Source organism: Lynx canadensis, chromosome C1 (assembly GCF_007474595.2).
Source record: "Lynx canadensis isolate LIC74 chromosome C1, mLynCan4.pri.v2, whole genome shotgun sequence".
In the NCBI taxonomy this organism is placed as follows: domain Eukaryota; kingdom Metazoa; phylum Chordata; class Mammalia; order Carnivora; family Felidae; genus Lynx; species Lynx canadensis.
In genome coordinates, this window is record NC_044310.1 from 92,626,492 (window position 1) to 92,651,493 (window position 25,002).

The following is a 25,002-nucleotide window of genomic DNA, read 5'->3' on the forward strand; positions in this document are numbered from 1 at the left end:
GGTTAAGCGCCAACTTCAGCTCAGGGTATGATCTCACAGTTCATGAGTTTGTGCTATCAGCACAGAGCCTGGAGTCTGCTTTGGATCCTGTGTCTCCTCTCTCTGCCCCTCCCCCCACTCACGCACTGTCTCTCTCTCTCTCAAAAATAAAAAAAAAAGAACATAAAAAAAATACACACACACACACATATATATACACCTCAATAAAAAAAAAGATCTTGAAGGCAACTAAAAAAGAAAACAAAAACAACAACAACCACCACCACCATACAAGAGAATCCGGACACAAACACAGCTAAGTGTTCATCAGAAAATAATGGAGGCGAGGAGACAATAGAATGACATCTTTCAAATCTTCATATTATTGGGGCATATGGGTGGCTCACTTGCTTGAGCTCTGTTGGGACTCTTGTATCAGCTCAGGTTGTGATCTCTCAATTATGATATGGGAGCCTACTTGGGAGTCTCCTCTCCCTCTCTCGCTCTGCCCCTCCCCAGCTCATGCTCTCTTTCTCAAAATAAATAAATTATGAAGAAACAACTGTCTCAGATACGGCCCTTGTGACTTTTTGTATACACTGTCAAAAAAGGTAGGTTTATAAATCAGATTTTCAACCAACTGAAGTACATACAACTTGTCCTCTAGAAGTGCTCCAACTCAATGGTATTGAGTATACTATTTTCTAGGAAAGCTAACAGTCTTGTTTTTAAATTTTTGTTTATTATTTTGTTTTGCTACGCCTATACCAGTGATAAGACAATAAAAAATTTTGATGAAATCTTACCTTTTCTTGTCGAATTTTTCCATACATTCTAGAGGCTGTATAAACTGAAGAACTTCATCCCATTGACCATCAAGGATTAGCTGCCTATATAAAGAAAAACACATGCATGTTATCAAATTTGGGTTATACTAATTAAAAGCAGAATAAATAAGAATGAATAAAAGCAGAATAAATGATAAGAATAAATGATAAGCAGAATAAATGAAGCATTAAAACTTCAGTCTGAAGTCTGTAATGAGGTTAACATCCTCAACCACTATACTAAAATAAAATTTTCACAACTTATTTGTAACAACATATCCTATATGAGAAGAATTTGTGAATCTGCATCCACTTCTCATTCTAATATATATGTGGGTTTTTTTTCACCTATATAAAAACACTGGGCTAAGTCTAAACGTTCCTTCATTTTCCTACTCATCTTACAGTTTTAAAGCTCTTCTGTATTATTTAGGGGCCAATGTATGGCTATATTTCAGACTCACCAAATCAGAGGTTCTTAATTGGGGGTGATTTTGTCCCCAAGACATCTGGCAATGTTTGGAGACATTTTGATTGTCACAATTTGGGGGTGCTACTGACATCAACTGAGTATAGGTCAGAGATGTTGCTAAACATCCTACAATGCACAGGAAAACCCCCACAGCCCCAAAGAACAAAGAATTATCTGGCCCAAAATGTTACTATTGCTGAGGTTGAGAAATCCTGCTCTCAACTGTGATTTCTACATCTTTCAGGCATATAACACTAAAATGTATACTCTGAGAATAAAAACGGCAAGGAATAAGATAAGGTTTCATTCCACTTTAGTGGTCTATGGGAATTTCCAAAAGTTATAAGGCATTCTTACTGCTGTTCTTCTTTTATAATAGCAATTTCCCTACTTCTGGATTTTTAGAACAATATAATTTAAAAAGGGATGGGCAGGAGGATCTAAATAAGATTGCCAACTTTTAAGCCTGCAAATAAGGAATATTAGTAAGAAGCAATCATAATATATCATAATCATTTTACAAAGAGGCATTTTAATATTTAAAAAGAAAGGGCAGAATTTCAAAGGTTAGTCCTTTAAGATGAATATATTTAGTTTAATGAAAAACTTAACTATTCTACAATTCTTTGCATTTTACCTCAGACCAGTAAAACTTCATCAGAAACCCAGCTGGTTCTTGGAGGGGGGATATTTGAGAGCCACTGCTAAATTCCAGGAGTAGCAATGCTTGAAAGACAGGGCCGGAACGGCCTCAGTATTGGTTCCTGAGAATATTGACTAAGCTCCCCAGGGCTAAATGACATTCATAACACCAAATACAAGGAAGTTCAAGGAGTTTAAATAAACTCTTAATACACTGAAGTTTTTTTTTTTTAAGTTCCTTTTTCGTGACTGAGGAATGCTTCATTTTTTAAAGCTTTCCAAGTCACAAAATGCCACATGTCCAAGAATCTGTACTCTTCGTCAAGGATATTCAGTATCACATAAGCAGAGAGTGCATTTCTGTCTGGAAATCTGGGTTTTTCTTTTTCCATCTAATTCAAGTTAGGATATATTTAGCTTCCCATTTGGCAAATATGTTAATTCTCTTTTGCTCTGCAATTCCAAGAATCTTGTTCTAAGGAAATAATTCAAGATACAGAAAAAGTCCTATGTATAAAAGATGTTCAATAGAGCATTTATTTAAGATAAATTGGAAATAATTTGTTTAAAATTGGGGAACCATTAGGAAATCAATTAAATCAAAAAATTTTAAGTATAAATTTGTAACACAGAGAATCCTTATAATGTTAATGGATAAAGAAGGATACTAAGTTATCCTTCTAATAGAATGTAACAGAATTGCTTTTTTTTTTTTTTTTTAATATGCACAGAAAATCATCAGCATGTAGTGTGTCTGGGTGACGGGTATTTTTCTCTTTTCCTTTTCTATATTTTCTATAATGAATATATCTATATTCATTTCTATGGCCAAAAAGATGGTATTTCAGAATTTTTTTTTTATCCTTCTGGAGTCTCTTATTTTTTAAATCAAGAATTTTTCATGATGATGCCACAACCACAATGGAGTTGTGACTCTAGTTTTTTTAATGGACTTCTTGATCTTACTATTGAAAAGATTCTATAGAAAACATGACTTTGTAAATGTTCTATTATAAAAACAAACATTATTTTTACAAATTATATGGCCTTTTCACGATTATAAATATCCCACCTGAAATACACATATTATTTCATTAATACTTAACACTTCTTTGAAGGAGCTACAAACCTTATAAAACTAACAAAATCATACCTCAGAAAAAGCATATCATCTGAAAATAAGCCGTTTATGACTCCACTTTCCTTCTCGAGGGCTAACATACTAATGTGAAGTTTCTTTGAATTCAAGAAGTCTAAAATTAGTTTAATAATTTCAACCTCTTTTACATTCACTGTTTCTTCAGCCGTCATGTTGATAGCCTAAATATTAAACAGAACAAAAACAAAAATTAGTCCTATTATTTGATTTCTAAGTGTTATTAACTGTCTGGAAACTATACATAATAGGTTTCTTGGAAATATTTAGTATAGGTATTTTGAAATTAACTTAATATTTATCAAAACCAGTCATTCTTTAAGGTGGAATAAAGGTTATGGCTATAATTTTTTTAAGTCCTTATCTTTGAGAGATACACACTGTAATAATACAAATTAAATGATATAAAGTCTGTGACTTGTTTCAAAATAATACAAGAGGGGATTGGAAGAGGTAAAGATGAAACAAGAATAATGACTATTGAAGTGGGGTAATGGGTAAATGGAGGGAGATTCACTTATATTTGCTATGGTCTGAACATTTGTGTCCTCCCAAAATTAATCTGTTGAGGAGGGTGGGTGATGGGTATTGAGGAGGGCACCTTTTGGGATGAGCACTGGGTGTTGTATGGAAACCAATTTGTCAATAAATTTCATATATATATAAAAAAAATTAATCTGTTGAAATCCTAATCTTCATATTGACAGAATTAGGAGGTGGAGCCTTTGAGAGGTGATTAGATCTTGAAGGCTCTGTCCTTCACGGGATTAGTGTCCTTCAAGAGGCCCCAGAAAGACAGCTCAACCCTTCTACCTTGTAAGAATACATTGAGAAGTCAGTAGTCTGCAACCAGAAAGAGAGTCCTCATCAGAACCTGATCATGTGAACATTCTGATCTTAGATTTCCAGCTTCCAAAGCTGTGAGCAATAAATTTCTGCTATTTATAAGCCACCCTGTCTATGGTATTCTGTTACAGCAACCCAAATGGACTGAGACAATATTATTCTATCTATTCTTACACATTTTTAAAATCTGTCATAAAAAAGAACATTTTAAAAGTCATTAATAACCATGTTTAGCCATGTCCTAAATACCTTGCCGTAGGCATACACTCATTCAATAAGCAGCTTTTTCTCTGTGATAGGCACTGTTCTACTTAGGAGACACTGGCCTTGTCCTTAAGAAGCTTATAGTCTATAGCAACACAAACTATTATATCTTGTACTTTGGAGTCAAACAAAACAAGGCTGATTAAAAAGTACAACTTTAACTCATATCAACCTAAACATGAACAAAGATATTTCAATTCTCTACAATCTCTTCTAACTTTTATCTAAAAGTTTGCAGTGATACAATTGAGCACATAGGTTATGAATTCATAAAGATTTAGAACTAGGAGGAATTCTGAAGATCATTTCACAGATGAGATCACACAAGTTAAATGGCCTAAGCTGCTGGAATTTTCAAATGTTAAGGCTAACAGCAGTACAAAAGACTACCATGCTAAAGGGACTAGCTGCAAAGACACATCATCACGCATCATCAATGAAGCAGACTATTGCAAGCACATCTTGCTCACAGGACCAACTAACTTTAACCAAGTTCACAGAAACAAACACACATGTGTATGCAAACGTGTTAATTTTTTTCCAATTTGTTTATTATCTTGTCAATTTCTTTCTTTATAATGAGAAGTGTAAATGTCCAGCAGACTATAATGCTCATATCAGATGAGTAGATTTTCTCTTTTAGGTAGAGAAGGTGGCAGGGTAAACAAGGGACAGAACATGGGAAGATATCATATGACTCAAATATTTAATGACATCAAATTAAGCTAATCTCCTACATCAGGCTAATCTCCTACATCCATCACCACAATAAGGACATGCTTGCCTCAAGAAACAAACAGATCACCAATCTCTGTCTCAAAAGGGCAGCTGACCAGTCTGCGTGCTTTGGGTTTCTCTTTGCTCTCTTTTGCGCTGACCATCCTCCTGTTCACAGACTTTGTCCAAAAAAGGATACAGTAAAATTAGTGATATTTCTGCTCACTAAATTTTAATTACATTTCAGAGGTGCCTAAGATTACTCCTAGAGCACAAGGGTTAGTGGTTTTAGCATTCCCCAGGTCTTCATATAATTTTTACTAGCAAAAGAATGGCTTTTATTAATTTAATTATCAGGAAAAAAATTGCCCCCTCCATCTTTTAATTTTTTAGTGGGTACTTCACTTATATCACTATGTACCAACCATACAACTTGGTACAGAATTGAGATGCAATTTTCTATTGTTGTTGAATATACCCAATGATATTGAACATTTTATAGGCCTCAATTTATTTTACATTCAGCCTCAATATGGGAGAACTCTAGAGTTACTATGAATTTCACGTTATGGGGTGCCTGGGTAGCTCAGTCAGTTAAGCACCTGACTCTTGATTTTGGCTCAGGTCATGATCTCTCAGTTGGTGAGATTGAGCCCCACATGGGGCTCTGCGCTGACAGTGCGGAACCTGCTTGGGATTTTCTCTCTCCCTCTCTCTCTGCTCCTCCCCAAATTGTGCTCACGCGCACTCTCTCTCAAAATCAATAAATGAACATTAAAGAAATAAAATAAATCATAACTACAAGTTCAATGCCACCATCATTTCTGATTAATAAAGTCTAAGAGAAGAAATAAATTCTTACAAATACATATTTTTATACTGACTTTACATTTAAACTTTGAATAAATACAAAAAATGTATACTAATTAACGGAGAATTTTTCAGGTTTTTAAAAGACAAGCTTTAATTCTATACTGTGAAATTCCTAGCATAAAAGTATACTATTTTAACCACTCAACCCAGAATTTTAATTCTTATAAGATTCACTGTTGCTAGATAGCATATATAACATAGGCACACGCTTAATGACTATATCTTCGTTATTCTTTTCTAACCACTCTGTGTTACTGAAACGTTTGTAGAGGCTCCCCAAATCCCAGCTATATAATTTAGAAATTAAATACATTATTATAAATATAACTTTTAAAGATAACACATAAAAACATAATTCACATTCTTAATCTCCTTAAGCTATTAATCACTACCAAGCAGAATTTTTCTCTAATTCAGAAGAGTAGAATTCAATAATAAATGTTTCATCCTCCCTTCTCAGGGAAGATATAAAACAGTAAGAGTTAACTAGCTTAGAAACAACTAAAATTGGGGCGCCTGGGTGGCGCAGTCGGTTAAGCGTCCGACTTCAGCCAGGTCACGATCTCGCGCTCCGTGAGTTCGAGCCCCGCGTCAGGCTCTGGGCTGATGGCTCAGAGCCTGGAGCCTGCTTCCGATTCTGTGTCTCCCTCTCTCTCTGCCCCTCCCCCGTTCATGCTCTGTCTCTCTCTGTCCCAAAAATAAATAAACGTTGAAAAAAAAAAAAGAAACAACTAAAATTATCTTTTAAATGAGATGTACATACATAAGTGTACAATAAAGTTTACTTGAATTAACTTAAGGTGCAAAAATCAATGAAGAAATGCCTCTTAAAAGGTACGGAGTAGATGATTTTGTTTGCAACTATTCTAAAAATCATTCAAAAGGACAGAACTCTGGCCCTTTAACCTATTTAAGCCAAAGTCAGCTCTGACAATACTGTAGGTTAGATATGCCAGCTCATGGTGCATGTGAACAATTAATCACCAGGCAGGATTTATGTAGAGCCAACAATAAAGTGTATTCTGCTGAAAACTGAAAACAAAATGAAAAAAAAATCAGAATGTTTCTGTATTTCCATAATAAATGACACACTTACCTATAAAAAAAATCACAAAAACATCTCTATGTTTTTAAAAAAAATAAGTTTTTACTTGGGGAGTCTAGGTGGCTCAGTTAAGTGTCCAACTCTTGGTTTGGGCTCAGGTCATGATCTCACAGTTTGTGAGTTTGAGCCCCACATCTGGCTCCATGCTACTGGTGCATAGACTGCTTTGGATTCTCTCTTTCTGCCCCTCTCTTGTGCGCTGTCTCTCAAAATAAATAAATAAGCTTAAAAAAAAAAAGAACTTTTTACTTATATCCAATCCTGGACTAGGTGAGATAAAGAAATGTTTTCTTTAATAATAAGTATATCTGGACACCAGCAGGAAGGTAGTTAATATTTTAGTACTTAGATACAATTAATATCTACAGAAACTAAATTCCAGATGCTGTCTCTATACTCATACTGATTCCTATCTTAGTCAAACAAGATTAGAAGACTATATTAAGGGGCAAGAAATAAAATTATTTTTAGAAATCTAATATTAAAGATAAAATGTTAACAAGAAAAAAAAAGAATGTCAACAGAAATATATTGACCTCTATGTATATTTCTATACATGGATATGGAAAAAGTTTTATGAAAAAAATATCAGTGGTAACTTTCTAATCAAATATAAATAGATAGGATTTAAATGTTCCTTTGCAATGAGGAACATTTGAAATGTTTCTTTACTCACTTGTAATACAGATTAGGAAGGAAGAAAAATGCACAAAACTAAGAATGACTCACAAGTACAAGATTGAGGGAATCAAGGTACAGCCATTATAAATTTTATAGTCAAGAAAAGAATGCTGAAGAAAAGTTCCATTAATCTCCAACTCCATCCCACACAATAAAAACTACCCTCTTTAATCTTCCAAGTATTACAGAGCATGTAACAATGAGTTACATTGCCTTAAGATTCCTGTTTACAGACAAAAATGCAGATAAGAAAATGAAGTACATGAACCCTTTTAATACCAAACTGTAACACCTTTTAATACCAAACTGTAACATAAAACTACTGCACCTTTTCCTTTAAAAAATAGAGCAATAAATTTAATAAAATAGCATTCTAAAAACTTATGTTGCTGCCAGGTCAGTTAACTGTAAATGTCTGGTCCTTCAGAATTATAAATGTGATATAAATGTGTATAATTATAAGTAAATTATAAACTTAACCTCTATGGGCCTCAATTCTTCGTACATAGAATAAGAGGGTTAGGGGCACCTGGGTGGCTCAGTCAGTTAAGCATCCAGCTTCAGCTCAGGTCATGATCTCGCAGCTCATGGGTTCAAGCTGCTCATCAGGCTCCACACTAACAGTGCATAGCCTGCTTGCGGTTCTCTCTCTTCCTCTCTCCCTGCCTCTCCCTCTCCCTCTCTCCCTGCCTCTCTCTTCTCTCTCTCAAAATAAATAATCTTTAAAAATAGGGGTGCCTCGGGGCGCCTGGGTGGCGCAGTGGGTTAAGCGTCCGACTTCAGCCAGGTCACCATCTCGTGGTCCATGAGTTCGAGCCCCGCGTCAGGCTCTGGGCTGATGGCTCAGAGCCTGGAGCCTGTTTCCGATTCTGTGTCTCCCTCTCTCTCTGCCCCTCCCCCGTTCATGCTCTGTCTCTCTCTGTCCCAAAAATAAATAAAAACGTTGAAAAAAAAAATTAAAAAAAAAAATAGGGGCGCCTGGATGGCTCTGTCGGTTGAGTGTCCAACTTTGGCTCAGGTTGGTGAGTTTAAGTTGGTGAGAGCCAACTTTGGCTCTCGTGGTTGGTGAGTTCAAGCCTGGCATCGAGCTTGCTGCTTTCAGGGTAGAGCCCAATTTGGATGTTCTGTCCTCTTCTCTCTGTGTCCCTCCCCCACTCTCTCTCTCTCAAAAGTAAAACATTAAAAATTGTTTTAAAAATATAAAAAATATATTAAAAATAGAATAAGAGGGTTAGTTTGGGCAATTTCTAGGATTTCCCTTTAAGTTTTATAATATGCTTTAAGTCACATTTCAATATACTTCTTGTTATTGATATACATATATTCTTAGGGGGAAATATAAAGTCTTGGATAATTAGAGGTCTCTAACATATAAGGTCAGTTTAATAAAATAGATTTGTTTTAAATCATATAAGCAAGCAAACAAAAGCCCTTCTAACTGCAAAGCTCTGTCATGTCTGTTAATCAACTAATGTTTATAACATGGATACAGCACGTGTCCCTTCTTATTGTTGACAGCTGTTCTTCTATTCATCAATTATTCTAATTTACTTTCTGGAACTGTGAATAATTTTGGCTTAAAGACCAAATTATCTTTAAGCAGGTGTTGCTTAATATAGCTATAAAAAGAAAAGAATTCAATTAACATAAACTATATGTTGTGTATCTGCATAAAATATCTCTGGGGAAAAAAGACACAAAAAATTGATAAAAATGGTTCTTAAAGGGTCTTAAAGGAAAACTGGATAGTTAAAGAATAGAAATGGTAAGACTTTCCACTACATACCTTTTTATACCTTTTGAATTTTGTACTATGTACAAATATTACCTATTCAAAAAATTTAAATAATAATATGAAATGTAAGTAAGAATTTCCAATTGCAGATTACTTAAAAATTCTAATTGCAAGTAAATGAAAGGTATTAGTAATAAAATGAATATAATATATTCATTAGGTATGTAAAGAAGTAATATTTCAGAATGATTTGTAAATTTTTTATAACACAAGACCTCTTCTCAGATCTGATTCAAATATTATTTCAATCTTTCTTTATGAGATTAAAGTATGTGTGTTCTTTCCATATTGAAACTCACAAAAATTTAAAAAACATATTTAATTGCTAAAGAACTAAAAATTTACAAGATAAGCAAAACTAGTTTTGACTCAGACTGTATAATTAAGTCTTGTAACCCAGAAAATGTAAAGGAAAAAATGGTCAAATCTGGTACTAAAAATGTAAACTGTAAACCTTCCATTTAATAGAAGTTGTCATAAACAAGAGACAAAGGACAAATCAGGAATAAACACAACACACATAAACGGTTAAATGGTTACCAATGAGAACAAATAGATAGCATCTTCAAATCAATACCCCCCCAAATTCCAGTTGAACAATGAGCAAAGACTACACAGACACTTCACAGAACTACAAAAGAGACCAAAAATTTATGAAAAGATGTTCAACCTCACTAGTGATACTAAAACAAGACACCATTTATGGCCTACTAATTTTGGCCTACCTGATAATACCTAGTTTTGGCAAGAGTGTGGGTAAATGCCCTTTCACACATTGTGTTAAAAATGTAAATTGGGACAAACTTTTTGAAAGAGACTTTGACAGCATGAAATTCTTACCTATAAAAAAATGTTTTTAATGTTTATTTATTTTTGAGAGAGAGACAGAGCATGACCAGGGGAGGGGCAGAGAAAGGGAGACATAGAATCCAAAGCAGGCTCCAGGCTCCAAGCTGTCAGCACAGAGCCCAACGCGGGGGGCTCTCATGAACCGTGAGATCATGACCTAAACCAAAGTTGGACGTTTAACTGACTGAGCCACCCAGGCACCCCCTCTATAAAAATTTTAAATGTTTATACTCTTTGACTCACCAATTCTAATTCTACTTCTAGAAACTGATCCCAAAAAAGTACTTGCAAATACACACAAAGATACATATACAAAGATGTTCCTTGAATATTTGCTTGTAATAGAGAAAAATGAGTAATGAACTGAGCTCTCATCATAGCAGTATTGTTAAATTATGGTAAATTCATAGTACAGAATACTAATGCATCCTCACAGTGCAAAGGCACATCACAGAATATAGCTATTAATAAACATCTGTTGAATGGATAAATATAAATGCATCCACTTATTTTTTTAATGCATCCACTTATTTTTATATTTTTGTAAATATAAATGCATCCACTTATTTTTGATATCTGTCTAAATAAATAAAGAAAGGTCTGGAGGGATACATATCAAACCACTCTGGTCAGAGTGGTTACTTCTGAACAGGAATTGTAATGGATGCAGGGCATGAAACTAGGAAAAGAAAGGAGTTGAAGGGGGACCGTTTTACTCTTCATCATTTGTATTATCAGAATGGTTTACAACCAATATATATCCATGCATTACTTGTATATTTATACATACATTTCTTACATGAATACAATTTTTAACTCTAAAAAGAAAAAAAACTATGAAAAATTACAGGATTAGATTCCAAAGGTTCTCTTCTATATCAAGATAGTAACTAGAATAGAATCCCAAAGATAGGATTAACTGCTATGTTTACAATGAAATAATTATTGGGTACTATTCTAAGATCTTTACTTACGTTGTTTAATTGATCCTTATAACAGTCTTATGAGATAGGCAATTTCATCCCCATTTAACAGATGAAGATATTGGGCTTTGTAAGTTTAAGAAATTAACCCAGGGGCGCCTGGGTGGCTCGGTTGGTTAGGTGTCTGACTCCGGCTCAGGTCATGTTCTCACAGTTCATGGTTTGAGCCCCACATCGCGCTCTGTGCTGACAGCTCAGAGCCTGGAGCCGGTTTCAGATTCTGTGTCTCCCTCTCTCTGGCCCTCCCCCACTAATGCTCTGTCTCACTCTCTCTCTCAAAAATAAATAAACAACAACAAAAAAGAAATTAACCCAGTATTTACATTAAGAGTAAACATAAGGATGGAGCTAAAATGTATTATGCTAAGAGAATTAAGTCAATTGGAGAAACACAAATACCATCTGATTTTATTCATATATGGAATTTAAGAAACAAAACAGATGAACATATAGGGGTGGGGTGGGTAGAAAAGGGAACCAAACACAAGAGATACTTAATGATAGAGAACAAACTGAGGGTTGATGGAGGTAGGTGGGTGGGAGATGGGCTGAACAGGTGATGGGTATTAAGGAGGGCACTTCTTGTGATGAGCACTGGGTGTTAAGTGATGAATCACTGAATTCTACTCCTGAAACCAATACTGCACTCTATGTTAACTAAATAAAATTTAAATTAAAAAAATAAAAATGCGGTTCCTGAGTGGCTCAATTGGTTAAGCATCTGGCTTCAGCTCAGTCATGATCTCACAGTTCGTGGGTTCGAGCCTCCCATCTGGCTCTGTGCTGACAGCTCAGAGCCTGGAGCCCGCTTCAGATTCTGTGTCTCCCACCCTTTCTGCCCCTCCCCAACTTGCACATGCACTCTCTCTCTCTCTCAAAAAATGAATAAACATTAAAAAATAATAATAATAGGGGTGCCTGGGTGGCTCAGTCAGTTAAGCATCAGACTTCAGCTCAGGTCATGATCTCCCGGTTCACCAGTTCCAGCTTCATGTCGGGCTCTGTGCTGATGGCTCAGAGCCTGGAGCCTTCTTCGGAGTCTGTCTCTCCCTCTCCCCTGCTCATACTCTGCCTCTCTCTCTCTCTCAAAAATAAATAAAACATTAAAAATAATAATTTTAAAATAATAATAATAATTTAGAGGCGCCTGAGTGGCTGGCTCAGTTGGTTAAGCGACCAACTTGGTTTCTGCTCAGGTCATGATCTCGTGGTTCGTGAGTTTGAACCCCGTGTCAGGCTCCAAGCTGGCACTAGGGACCCTCCCTTGGGATTCTTCCTCTCCCCTCCCTGACCCCTCCCCCCACCGCTCTCAAAATAAACAAACATGAAAAAAGATTTTTAATAATAAAAAAAAGATTAAACATATATTTCACCAGCAACTGAGTACTTCTTTCAGAAGTACATCAGGACATACATCTTGATATCAGCATCCATGTCAATCAGGAAATCTTTAAAAAGTACCAGAGGGAACCTATTTAACAGGGTAGCAAAACAAAGGGGAGGCAAATTTTATATTTACATATATATTATATATGATTAATCTTTGTATGTTAATCATGATTAATTTTATTATGTATATATATGATTAATCTTTAGGTCAATTTTTCATTAGCTCCTCAAACATCTGAGCAAGTAGAACTCTTCAACTCTTCATTTTTTCCATAAGCATCTGGGCTGCCTTATCTTGGTAGCCAGACAAGAAATTGTCTCCCCCTCCCCAATTCAAATCCTAAGCTTTGCAGCAATGAAAATTAGAATTTCTGACTGTGAAAGGGAGACCGAAATACAGAAACAGAGAGGACAGGCAGAGAGCGAAAGAGGAAGAAAAGGAGAAAGGGTAGGAAAAAGGAAAGAAGGAAATACAGTAGCCAAAGGTTACAACCCTGGGCAAGAATGGAACCATAGTCTGTGAGATGCTAAAGCTCTTTCTGCTATATCACACTAATTCCCAAGAAAAGGAAGGGCAAAGACACTTCACAAAAATAAGGAAAGAGTCATCTAAACATGTTAAAGGAAAAAACTTCACAGTAGTGAAATAATTTTTAAAAATTATTCCAACTGAGGACCCTAATTTTTTGATCTTTCACATTGTTTTTCTATTAAACAATGTTAATAGGGTAAATAGACTCCTAGATAAAATCCTGCATTAATAACAGTCTAACCAGAATTTTAAACATGCACTTTTAATAGGAGAGACAAAAAGGATTAGCCCAACTGTGTAAGAAACTAAAATAAAATTAGATATTACTTTTCCCTTTTTTTTTTTTATAAAGGTTTCCGGGAGATCATCAGTTCTTTTTTTTTTTTTTTTTTAAGTTTATTTCTTTTGAGAGAGCAAGAGAGCGAGAGCAAGCAAGTACACGAGCCAGGGAAGGGCAGAGAGAGAGAAAGACAGAGAATCCCCACAAAGGGTGGGATATGGTGCTCGAACCTACAAACCATGAGATCCTGACCTGAGCCAAAGTCAAGAGTTAGATGACTGACTGAGGCACCCAGGTGCCCTGATACTACTTATCATTTAAAAAAAAAAATCTCTCCAGGTCTAATAAAATATATTTCTTAACCCTTATTTAATCAACCCCACTTAATTTAAAATTGTTATCTAAATGAATATTGCCATCAAAAAATAAGGAATATTGAAACTGATAGGAGGGAAGGGAACCGGAAGGAAGGAAGGAAGGAAGGAAGGAAGGAGAAAGAAAAGAAAAAATTAGATCTAAGAGCTCTAGAGTTTAACTTTCAACTTTAAAATGGACCTCAGTCTTTAAAATATCTATGAAAACCACACCAAATATAGGGAAACCTAGATAAACCTAGATAAATTTAACAGTGTGTTGCTACAAATGCTTAACTCTGAACACAATTTAGCTTTTAGAGCACAACTAAAAGCAAAATCAGTGTTGATTTAAAGCATAAGAATTTTTATTTATTTAATTTTTTTAATGTTTATTCATTTTGAGAGAGAGACAGAGTGCTAGTGGGGGATGGGCAGAGAGAGAGGAAGACTGAATCTCAAGCAGGTCCCAGGCTCTGAGCTGTCAGCACAGAATCCGACGCTGGGCTCGAACCCACAAATCACAAGATCATGGCGTGAGCTGAAGTCAGACACTTAAACGACTGAGCCACCCAGGGGCCCCTATTTTTCTTTATATAAAAAATTATTTTAATGTTTATTTATCTATTTTGAGAGAGAGACAGAGAGCATTTGAGCAAGCAAGACGGAGGGGGTAGGAGAGGGGCAGAAAGAGAAGAGAGAGAATCCCAAGCAGCACAAAGCCCAACATGGGGCTCTCGAACTGACATCTTGATCTGGGCCGAAATCAAAGAGTTGGACGCTTAACCAACCGAGCCATCCAGGAGCCCCTACTGCATAAGAATTTTAGATCAAAAAACAAAATGTGTAGAAAATTTTTTTTATTCTTAAATAATACATTTTTAGTTCACTTGCCTAGAACATGGTTCGGCAGATCTCTTTAAGACCTATCAGACCTTTGGGGCACCTGGGTGGCTTAGTTGGTTAAGCCTCTGGCTCTTGGTTTTGGCTCATCATGACCTCCTGGTTTCAGGATTTCAAGCCCTGTGTCGGGCTCTGTGCTGGCAGCATGAAGCCTGCTTGGGATTCTCTCTCCCTTGCCCTCTGCCCACCTCCCTCACCCTGCACTGCCTCTGTCTCTCTCAAAATAAATAAATAAACTAAAAAACCAAAAAACAAAAAACCCTATCAGGGGCTCCTGGGTGGCTCAGTCAGTTGAGCATCCAACTTTGGCTCAGGTCATGATCTTGAGGTTCATGAGCTCGAGCCCCACATCAGGCTCTTTGCTGACAGCTCAAAGCCTAGAGCCTGCTTCAGATTCTGTGTCTCCCTCTCTTTCTGCCCCTCCCCTGTTCACACGCTGTCTCTCTCTCAAAAATAAATAAATATAAAAAAAACCAAACAAACCTATCAGACCTTTGCTGTGTTCTCTGGTCTCAGACTGAACAGCTTCGTCAGAAAACTCACAGATGGTGTCACTGAACTCAAGAGAAACCTAGCAGTAGGTATGGGCAGACCAAAGCAAGTCTATTCTTTGAAACAATTTAAAATGAGAATCCCACTTACTAGTGAGCAACAGTGCCACTGCTTGATTACACAATTATTAGACATTAGGCAGAACTAAGAATTCCAGGTCTCCTGACTCACAGGCAAAAGCTTTAGGTGTTAATCATACAAAGAATTAAAAGATTTTTTAAACAATTTATTACTTAAATCATCACAGCAGCTCATGGTAAAAATTCAAATGTTTATTAGGCAGAGTTTCAACCTATAAAGATGTAAATAAGAAATGTAGAAAGTATATATTCTTTTTTTTTTTTTGAAGTAGGCTCCACACCCAACATGGGGCTTGAACTCACAACTTTGGGATTGAGAGTCACATGCTCCATCAACTGAACCACCCGGTGTCCCTAAAGTTTATAATCTTAATATTTGTAATAAAAATTAACTCCAAGCACAAATTAATGCTATATCAACCAAGGTCAAAGTAAAATATTCATATAAACTCATACTATATTCCTTATTTATTATTTTGTGTGTTTCTACTTTATTTATTTATGGTAAAAATGATGTTTTATCTAAGAACACAATTTCACCTTTCATTATGTGAGACCTCTAGTATCGTTTTCTGTCACACCTAAAGCCAAGGTACAGAAGTGTGCTTTGTAAAACAGATGAAGAATGTCCTTCATGGGGCGCCTGGGTGGCTCAGTTGGTTAAGCATCCAACTCTTGATTAAAGCACAGGTCCTGGGGCGCCTGGGTGGCTCAGTCGGTTACACGGCCGTCTTCGGCTCAGGTCATGATCTCACGGTTCGTGAGTTCGAGCCCCGCGTCAGGCTCTATGCTGACAGCTCAGAACCTGGAGCTGCTTTGATTCTGTGTCTCCTTCTCTCTCTGCCCCTCTGCCTCTGGAGCTCTGTCTCTGTCTCTCTCTGTCTCAAAAATAAATAACCATTAAAAAATTTTTAAAAAATAATAAATAAATAAAGCACAGGTCCTGACGCTGGGGTCATGGGATCCAGCCCCTCACTGGGGTTAAACTGAACATGGAGCCTGCTTGAAAGTCTCTCTCTCTCCTTCTGCCCCTCTCCCCAACTCGAGCTCTCTCTCTAAAAAAAAAAAAAAAAAAAAAAATCCTTCATGTTGTTTTACTCCCATACACACTTTATTATTTTCAAAGGGAAAAACAGAACTTAAGGTATTTGTGTATACTTCAAAAATTGAACTACATAAAAAATGGCTTTTTTTTAAAGTCAGTAGGTCAACATACAGAAACACAGCAGGAAATGTACTGAACCAAGAATCACAAAAACTTGAAAATGTACTGAAAAAGTCAAAATTATATAAGCATTAACTACTGAATTAAGTACATCAGAATATATACTATATAATTACCTATTAAAGTCTTTCATCCTTAGCTTTTCTACTTCCTTACCTTTTATATATTCATCACAGCATTGAGTCGGAAGGTACATTAGTCCACTTTCCTATAATGCAGAATATCCAAAACTTACCTCTAACAGATGGTCTGCCAACCTCTACATAAATGCCTCCAATGAGAGAAAATTTTTATGCCCCCCTTACAAGCCACTTGTGGAAGGCAGTCTCTAAAATGGTCACCAATGAGCCTACTAGTGTTTACAACCTTCTCTAGTCACTGGCCCTTGAATGTGCGCTGGATTTAGTGACTCACTTCTACCCAAGACCATAGCAGAAGTGTTGGGCTGTCACTTCCAAGATTTGTAAAAAGATAGTAGTGTGAGTCCTGAGTGCAGGCGTGTGTCCTCTCTCTCAGAGTGTTCACTCTGGGGGAAGCCAGCTGCCATGTCATGAGGCAACCTTGTGGAAAGATCCAAGTGACAAAGAACTGAGGGAAGCCTCCACTCACCTGCTGGCAAGGAATGGAAGCCTTCAGTCCAACAGCCCACAGGAACAGAGACCCAAGCCACTGAGCTTAGAAGATCATCCCTGATTTGTGTCTTCAGATGACACCAAAGCCTCTGTGGCAGCTTGACCGAATCTCAAGAGAGATCTTAAATCAGAGGCACTCAGCAGGTCTGTGCTCAGATTCCTGACCCTCAGAAACAGTGAGATAAATATTTGTTGTTTTAAGTCACTGTTTTGGAAAAGGTAATTTGTAACAATAGATAACAAATTCACAAGTATAAAAATTTTGCTTTCCTAATACTGAAATGAAATCTACTTTCTTGCAATTTTCATCTAGTTATTCATGTCTTCAGGATCATCATGATACAAGTTTATTATGTTTCAAACTTTCACACATTTGAATCTGACCAATAATCATGTCTATTTTCCTATACGCTTTAGCAATTCTTCATATAGCTTACAGAACCCCTACCATTCTAATCATTCTCTGCCTAACATGTGTTAATCACTCTCTTAAAACATCCAAAATAGAATACAACACTCCAGGTATGGTATTTCAATGTATACATTGAAATCAACACTTCCCATGATGTGCGCACTATATAATAAACACACCCAAACACCTAAAGTTGCTTTACATCATCATCTGCTCATCAAATACTGTTTTTGCACTTCCCAGAATTTAATTTCTAAAGCATCTCTTGAAGTTGGAAAGAAAACCAATCCAACGCAATTTCCAGGCTTTCAAAATAACATTTTAAAAAAGGTTAAACCAAAAAATGGACATTAAGGCTCCAATTTTAGCTCAGTTCTGTAAAGTTTTCTCAAAAATTTTATTACAAGATTCTATTTTCTTTTCCAATACATCAACAAAAGTCACAAAACAAACTTAGCCATAGAAATCTGTTCATTTTATAGAATTCATTATTTAAGTCAATGTATCAAATAGTATAAAATGTTTATGTCCTTTTTCATGTAGTACTGTTTCTCTATAAAATAGGGTGTTGACTTGCAAAACAAGATAAAGGTCCACGCAGAGTGGCAAGCATGTGAGTTGTGCTTAATAAATATAAGTTTCTCCCCTTCAGAGTTCATACCCATGGTAAAACCAGTATGACAAAAGAGCTACTAAAAACATGCTATGGGAGAGCTACTGTGCTGTGGATAAAGTATAAAAATTTACTTTAGAAAAAGTTAACCCTGGTTTTAAATATATTTTAGGTGTGATTTTAAAATATTAGGAAGCTTGAGGCCCCTGGGTGGCTAAGTCCATTAAGTGCCAGACTCTTGATTTCACCTCAGGTCATGATCTTGTGTCTTGTGGTTCTTGAGATAGAGCCCCACATCAGGCTCTGCACTGACAGCATGGAGCCTGCTTGGGATTCTCTTTCCCTCTCTCTTTCTGCTCCCCTCCCCTGCTTACACATGCACGCACTCTCTTACCCTCTCTCTTTCAAAGTAAATAAACATTAAAAAAAAAAAGATTCTCTCTCTCCCCCTTTACTCCTCTCCCCCACTCACATGTTCTCTTCTCTAAAAAATTAAAAAATAAAATAAAATAAAAAATAAAACAAAATATTGGGAAGCTTGATTAGATCAAATTATGTTGCAGATGCCACACGAAGAGACTCTTACTTATGATAATGTTTGTTTAAGGTCAGTATTTGTTTAACAATATTTGAGTATCAGGGCGCTTGGGTGGCTCAGTCAGTTAAGTGTCCAATTTCTTCTCAGGTCATGATCTCCTGGTTCGTGAGTTCAAGCCCCACATGGGGCTTTCTGCTGTAAGCAAAGATCCTCTGTCCCCCCTCCCTCTGCCCCTCCCCTGCTAAATCTCTCCCTACCCTGTCAAAAATAAACAAACATTAAAATAATAATAATAAAAATATTTGAGTATCTAGTGCTAGTACCATGCTGCATCCCAGGAATACAATCACTGAGTTACTACAGTGAAGACGATAAAACATGAAAGCAAGATTTACAAGGTAGTGTGTGGTGTTTTGTAAGGATAGCTTTTTACCCAAACAGAAACAAATTAAAAAGCAAAAAGCAAAACAAAAAACAAAAAAAGCAAGAAAAATCAGTTGAAATATATAAGCCTTGACTATTCAATGTAATGGTCTCAAAATTACACAGAATAAAAAAGTATCCTTAGGTATGGGCCAGCGTTGGATTTGGAGTTTGAAGACCTGGATTCAAGTCTTCTATATAAAAGTAATATGCATAAAATATAAAGAGCACCACAGAAGAATTACAAATGAAATGCCATGGAAGTTCAGAGGAATAATAGGGTTTCCTGTTAAGAATGGGTTTGAGAGGGGCGCCTGGGTGGCGCAGTCGGTTAAGCGTCCGACTTCAGCCAGGTCACGATCTCGCGGTCCGTGAGTTCGAGCCCCGCATCAGGCTCTGGGCTGATGGCTCGGAGCCTGGAGCCTGTTTCCGATTCCGTGTCTCTCTCTCTCTGCCCCTCCCCCATTCATGCTCTGTCTCTCTCTGTCCCAAAAATAAATAAACGTTGAAAAAAAAAATTAAAAAAAAAAAAAAAGAATGGGTTTGAGAGATTGTTAATATCCTAATATGCAGAGATGGGAAAGGAAAAGCTACTAACATGTACTGTGCATTTACTATGTCAGGCCCTTAATACTCCTATACAGTATTTATGAATGGGACAAGAGGGTCTATATGACTAAAATCCTTTGACCTTTCCACTACAATATTCTGACATTTACAGGAGGCGGGGGGAACAAGAGGGGATAATCAGAATAATAAGCCTAGTGTCAAAGTTTTAGAAATTGAAATTCAACTTATTTCCTGTGCTAAGTAGTGATTCATTAGCTGAGTGAGTCTAAGGCAATGCTTCTTAAATTTTTTTCCATAGGGGCAGAAAAAGACTGAACACATCCCCAGGGTCCCTTAAGCATGAAATTTCTTTGAAGTCTCTGAAATCTGCCTTATATTCTCTAAATATAAGAAAATCGTACTGAAAGCAGGAAAGCAATCCTTGCACACATATAGGAAAGAAACACCCTTTTTCCATGTCACCATGGTAATAAAGAACCTCCATCAAAGAGTAAGGATGGATGCACCTTAATAGTTCCCGTGAGCCCTGTAAGGCTATTATAAGAAATAAGGTCCTGGGCCTCAAAATACTAAACAGATCATGCAGAGTATTTTAATTATTCTTGCCAACGCTCCACTCTATTAAGAGGTAATCAACAGATGCCTTAATTTTTTTCCAAAGTGCTTTCAAACAGACTATCTTGTTCAACTTAGAGCCCATTCCAGACTAAAACAACAGTAGGTATTATCCCCATTTTACAGATCTAGATATTAGACTCAACAGTAGGTTAAGTAGCTCTTCCATGATTGTAATCGATAGCTAAATGACACTTAAATCCAGGCAATCTGATTTCCAGCTTACTGATTTGCTAAGGAAAACTGCATCTTTTCATACTTATTTTGAAGTATTTCTCAAACTACAGTATATATCAACCATATCCCATGCTGTCCATTCAGTAACTGATAATTTCACAAACAGAAACAGAGGCTGAACACAAGTATGTAACTAGGAACTTAGAATAATACCCCTGTTCTCTAATATTATAGTCCTAATACTGGCTTTAAAAGAGAGAGAGAGAGAAAGAAAAGAATTAGGAAGTAGGAAGAAGAGGTAAACATATTGAAATCCCTTCACAAAAAATTACATATTATTATGGCATATAAGTTCCAGTGTTCTGTGGTGCTTGCTTTTTTTTTTTTACCTGACAATATACTGCTAATGGTTTAATTGCTTGTCTTTTCCCGCACTGTATAATAATTTTCCTTTTGTGTGGAAGCAATCTACCCCCTAAAACCTAAGGTAAAATTGTTCATTACATCTTTGTCCTAAATGAGACCCCTAGAATATGCCATATAAAGGAAAATGGGCTCTTAGGCGTTTCTCCTTCCTAGTAAAATTTCAATGCAACTCAAGCCAACACCGGAGACAAAAAAGATTCTACTTGGATTTACCGTGAAAAAAAGATCTGTAGCATATTTAAAGCCTACATGTTAATTTCTGTGCCATTAACTTCTTGAAGCATTCTATGAAGTCTACAACAAAGCGAGGCAAATAAGTGTTAGATCACAACCTATGAATCTGGGTGGAACAAAGGCTTCTCCTTTCATTATGCAGAGAACCAAGTTGCCAAAAACGCTCCGCTCAGATACCATGCGTGGTTACTGACTGCACGTCTGGGTATAGAGATGACAAAAATCAAATGCTGTTCAAATGCCGCCCAGCCTACCTTGCCCCTTTTGCCCAAGGCCTCGCCCCAGAGCTGGAGCCCCAATCTTTCTCCCCAATACAAGGAACCGGCTGAACCCTAGAGTTCTACAGCCTCCCGCCTCTTCTACGCCGGAGCTCCTCAGCCCCAGCAAAGCCGGGTTCCAAACCCAGTCGATTCCCCTCTCCCCGCCCCCCGCCCAGACCCCCAAAGGCTGCACCCACAGAACCACTGACGTAAGAAAGGCCAAAGCCGGCCCCGCGGAGCTGCCCCACGCCGCCGCTCGGCTCCCAGCCCCGCAGCTTCCTCCCCTCCTCCCGGCCAAGGCGTGCCCAGACAGGGACGCGAGCGCGCCCCTCAGTTCTCGCAAGGGCTCGGCCGCGGGCGAGGAAGGAAGAAATCAACGCAGCCAGCTCCCCTCCCGCCTCTCAGCAGCGGCGAGGTGGGCACTGATCCTGCGCTAGCTCCCCGCTCCGGGGCCGACGGTACCAGGCGAGGGGTGTCGCTCTACCCCAGAGCCGGGCTGGAAGAGAGGGGAAGGTGTGGTCCAGGACAGGCGGCCTCGAAATAGGGGCCGGCAGTTCCCAGGTCCTCATCCGGCGGCGCCGGGGCCTCACTCACGACCCCAGTCCCCACCCAGGAGGCACCGAAGCCTACCCGAGACCCTTCTACCGGGCCGCAAACGCCGCCCTTTGGGCCAAGGGCCGCCTGGGTCGGAGCCCTGTCAGCTGGTGACAGGTGGCGACTGGTGACCATGGCAACCCGAGGTGCGACGCCGCCGACCCCGCCTCCGCCTCCCGGAGTCACTCACCTGAGGGTTCCCGGACGAGTCCAGAGAAGCGGCTGAGGAGAAAGCGGCTGTGAGGCCGGCGAACGGGGCCCCGACGCGGCCGGGTCCGGGCTGGGGCTGGAGCGCGAGGGCGGAGGTCTATGTCTGGGTTTGGCGTCGGTCCTCCCTCCTGCCGCCCGCGCGTCAATCCATCAGATCGTCAGGCCGTCCTTCCTCGCGTCTGCCCCTCCCGGAGGACCGCTCGGCTCAGCCTCTTGCAGACTGCGGTTGTCAAGCGGCGCTGGAGCAGAGCTCCAGCCCCGAGCGGCAACCAATCATCGCGCTTCTCCGAGGAGCCTCAGGACCCCGCCGAGGGGCGGCCAGGCAGGTGCCTGAGCCAAAGGGAGAGTCGGCTGGGCGGGCCCGAGCCTGGAGAGGTGGGGACCCGCCTAGACAGACGGGCTCTGGCCTGCCCTCCAAGGACCTGCTGGACTCGGAGGAAGAGCTGGCCTGGCGATTGGGTGAGAGACCAGCAGCCGGGACGCAGACGGGTTGCTGGCCGGTGACCCCGCGTCCCGAAATAGCGCGGAGGGGGCTGTCGCCTCGGAATCGGGAAGTCCTCTGCTCATTAGAATCGCCTCTATAATACTCTTTCCTGACAATTTATTACTGAACGCAAATGAAATAAATCTAGCCTGCCCTTTTCTCTCCGCTCTTCCTGGCCTCACTTTCTTCCTGAAAACTCCAGCTGCTTATTTGCCCCATTCTTGATTTCTCCTTTTGTGATGCTGATATGCCTTGGAGCATTTTACAGTTACTTAACTTGTTCACAGATTTGTTTTTTTACTACCCTTTTTATTAGTTGCAAGGCCCATGACAACAGAACCTCACTTTCCGACCCCACCAGTGCAGTCGATTCCACAAATATACATGATGCTTAACCCAGCTGAATTGAGTATTCAGTGGGTATAACGATGTAGAAGAGCTAAGAATACAGTGATACAAACCTGTAAGAACCTCGCCTTCATAAGGGTCAAATGCCAAGAGTGAGCTGGGCCTCCAGACTGAGGGAAAGGACATAACAGAGAGTGGTAATAATAAACATCAAAAACACTTATGAACAGGAAAAATTTAATCTAATTCAAGATAAAAAGCGATCGTGTGAAGGAAAGGTTCTAAGAAAAATATTTACGAATTCAGGGAAAACAGTTTATGCAAAACTTTACCTAGTCCTGATTAACTCCTATAAGAAAGTCTTCATTAAGAAACTCTCTCAGTAATAAGTGACAGGCAAATGAATATAAACACAAATTAATGTTACCCAGGGTCTTGATATCAAAAAGAAAAAAGAAAAAAATTTTACGGAGTATTTAAATTGAAAAAGTGGGCAGATACAATATATCCTGGGAATGCCAGTATGGTTTTTGCCAGTATAGTTCATCTGAGAGTCCGCTTCTTAAATTTGATTCTCAATACCACTGCAAGAACCAAGCACTATTTATTTAAATTTTCAGCTAGATCTGATGTGGTTTAAAGTGTTGGGGTTTGGAGCCAATTTGGGCCAAGAAAGAATTCTTGAGACGTCTTCAGTGCAAAAAAATGTCTTTATTAAAGCACAAGGACAGGACCCATTGACAGAGGACAGAAATAGCTGCCCTTGGGTTGTGAGGAGTGACTGATTATATAAGATTTTTCTATCCTACGGAAGGGATGGTGGTGTCAGGGTCCTAGGAAATTCAATCTATAGGTTTCTAGAAGTTGGACTATTGATGATTGCTTTTTTCAAGTAAATCATTAATACAGTTGCAAACTGGGGCTTCTGGGCAGCTCAGTCAGTTAAGCATCTTGATTTCAGTTAAGAGTCAGTTAAGACTCTTGATTTCGTCTCAGATCATGATCTCACGGGTTCATGAGATGAAGTCTCTCATCGGCTCAGCACAGAGCGTTTGGGATATTCTCTCTCTCTCTCTCTCTCTCTCTCTCTCTCTCCCTCCCCCGCCCCCCCGTTTGCCCCTCCCCTGCTTGTGCTCTCTCACTCTCTCAAAATAAATAAACTTAAAAAAAAAAAAGACCGTTGCAAGCTGATAGAGGCACCACTGTGATCTTTATCAGTTAACCACTTTTTTCTCCCTTTCCTTTGTTCTTGGGCAGCCAGGAGTGCTTGAGGAATGTCACACATATCCCACCTTGGGGGGTGGGGGGTAGCTGTTAGCTTGTGCTTTGCCCTCAGCTTGCCTTTGTTTCTCACATCATTTCTAGAAAGAGTTACTAATCAGGGAGCCTGACAAACATTTGACCACCTATTAGAGGCAGAGTGCTACATAAAAGGAAGAACGTGATCTGGTACTAGATTGGTTTGGGCATTCATAAAATAAAGTACTTTACTTATTTTCTCATTTAAGCTTCACAATCTCCCTTAAGATGCCTGTTAACTATTCCCATTTTAGACGTTGAGGGATAATTTGCCCAAGGGCAAATAGCTGATCTGTAGGGGAGCTAAGATTTCAACCAATACGATTCTTAAACCCTTCTTTTTGCACTCTACTTCAGTGTATCAACTGGATATTTTAGTGTGAAAAAAATGGACTTATCCTGAAAAGGTAGAGGAAATAAAGTCTTATTCATGTTTATATCCCCCATATCCTGTGGCAGTGTTACCTGTGTCTAAATTTTGAACAAGTCCTCAGAATTGTTAGAAGCAAACGCACAACCGTATTTCCAGAAAAAGGGGGTGGGGAAAAGGGAGAAATCAGGCACATCTTGTTCAGTAATAAATGCATTGACTGTATATTCACTTCCTAATGTAACATCATCAAGTTTTACACTACAACCTTAATAGCTGTTAGCCTAAGGTATC

General features: G+C 38.5%; 1 protein-coding gene across 6 annotated transcripts in view; it reads right to left on the reverse strand.

Annotated features, from left to right (window-relative positions):
• Positions 1-22,453, reverse strand: part of WDR47 (WD repeat domain 47) — a 70,880-nt gene extending 48,427 nt beyond the window's left edge. For 4 of the 6 annotated variants that reach the window (XM_030324358.1, XM_032594353.1, XM_032594352.1 and 1 more), the window contains exons 1-3: positions 22,188-22,268; positions 3,074-3,240; positions 786-869 (exon numbers count right to left, since the gene is read on the reverse strand). In XM_030324358.1, coding sequence (XP_030180218.1) covers positions 786-869; positions 3,074-3,231 — 242 coding nt within the window. In that variant the 5' untranslated portion in view covers positions 3,232-3,240; positions 22,188-22,268. Of the gene's footprint in view, positions 1-785; positions 870-3,073; positions 3,241-17,112; positions 17,887-22,187 lie in introns of those variants that run through there. The other 2 variants (XM_030324357.2, XM_032594351.1) reach the window with 2 other exon arrangements.
• Positions 22,454-25,002: the final 2,549 nt, after the last annotated feature.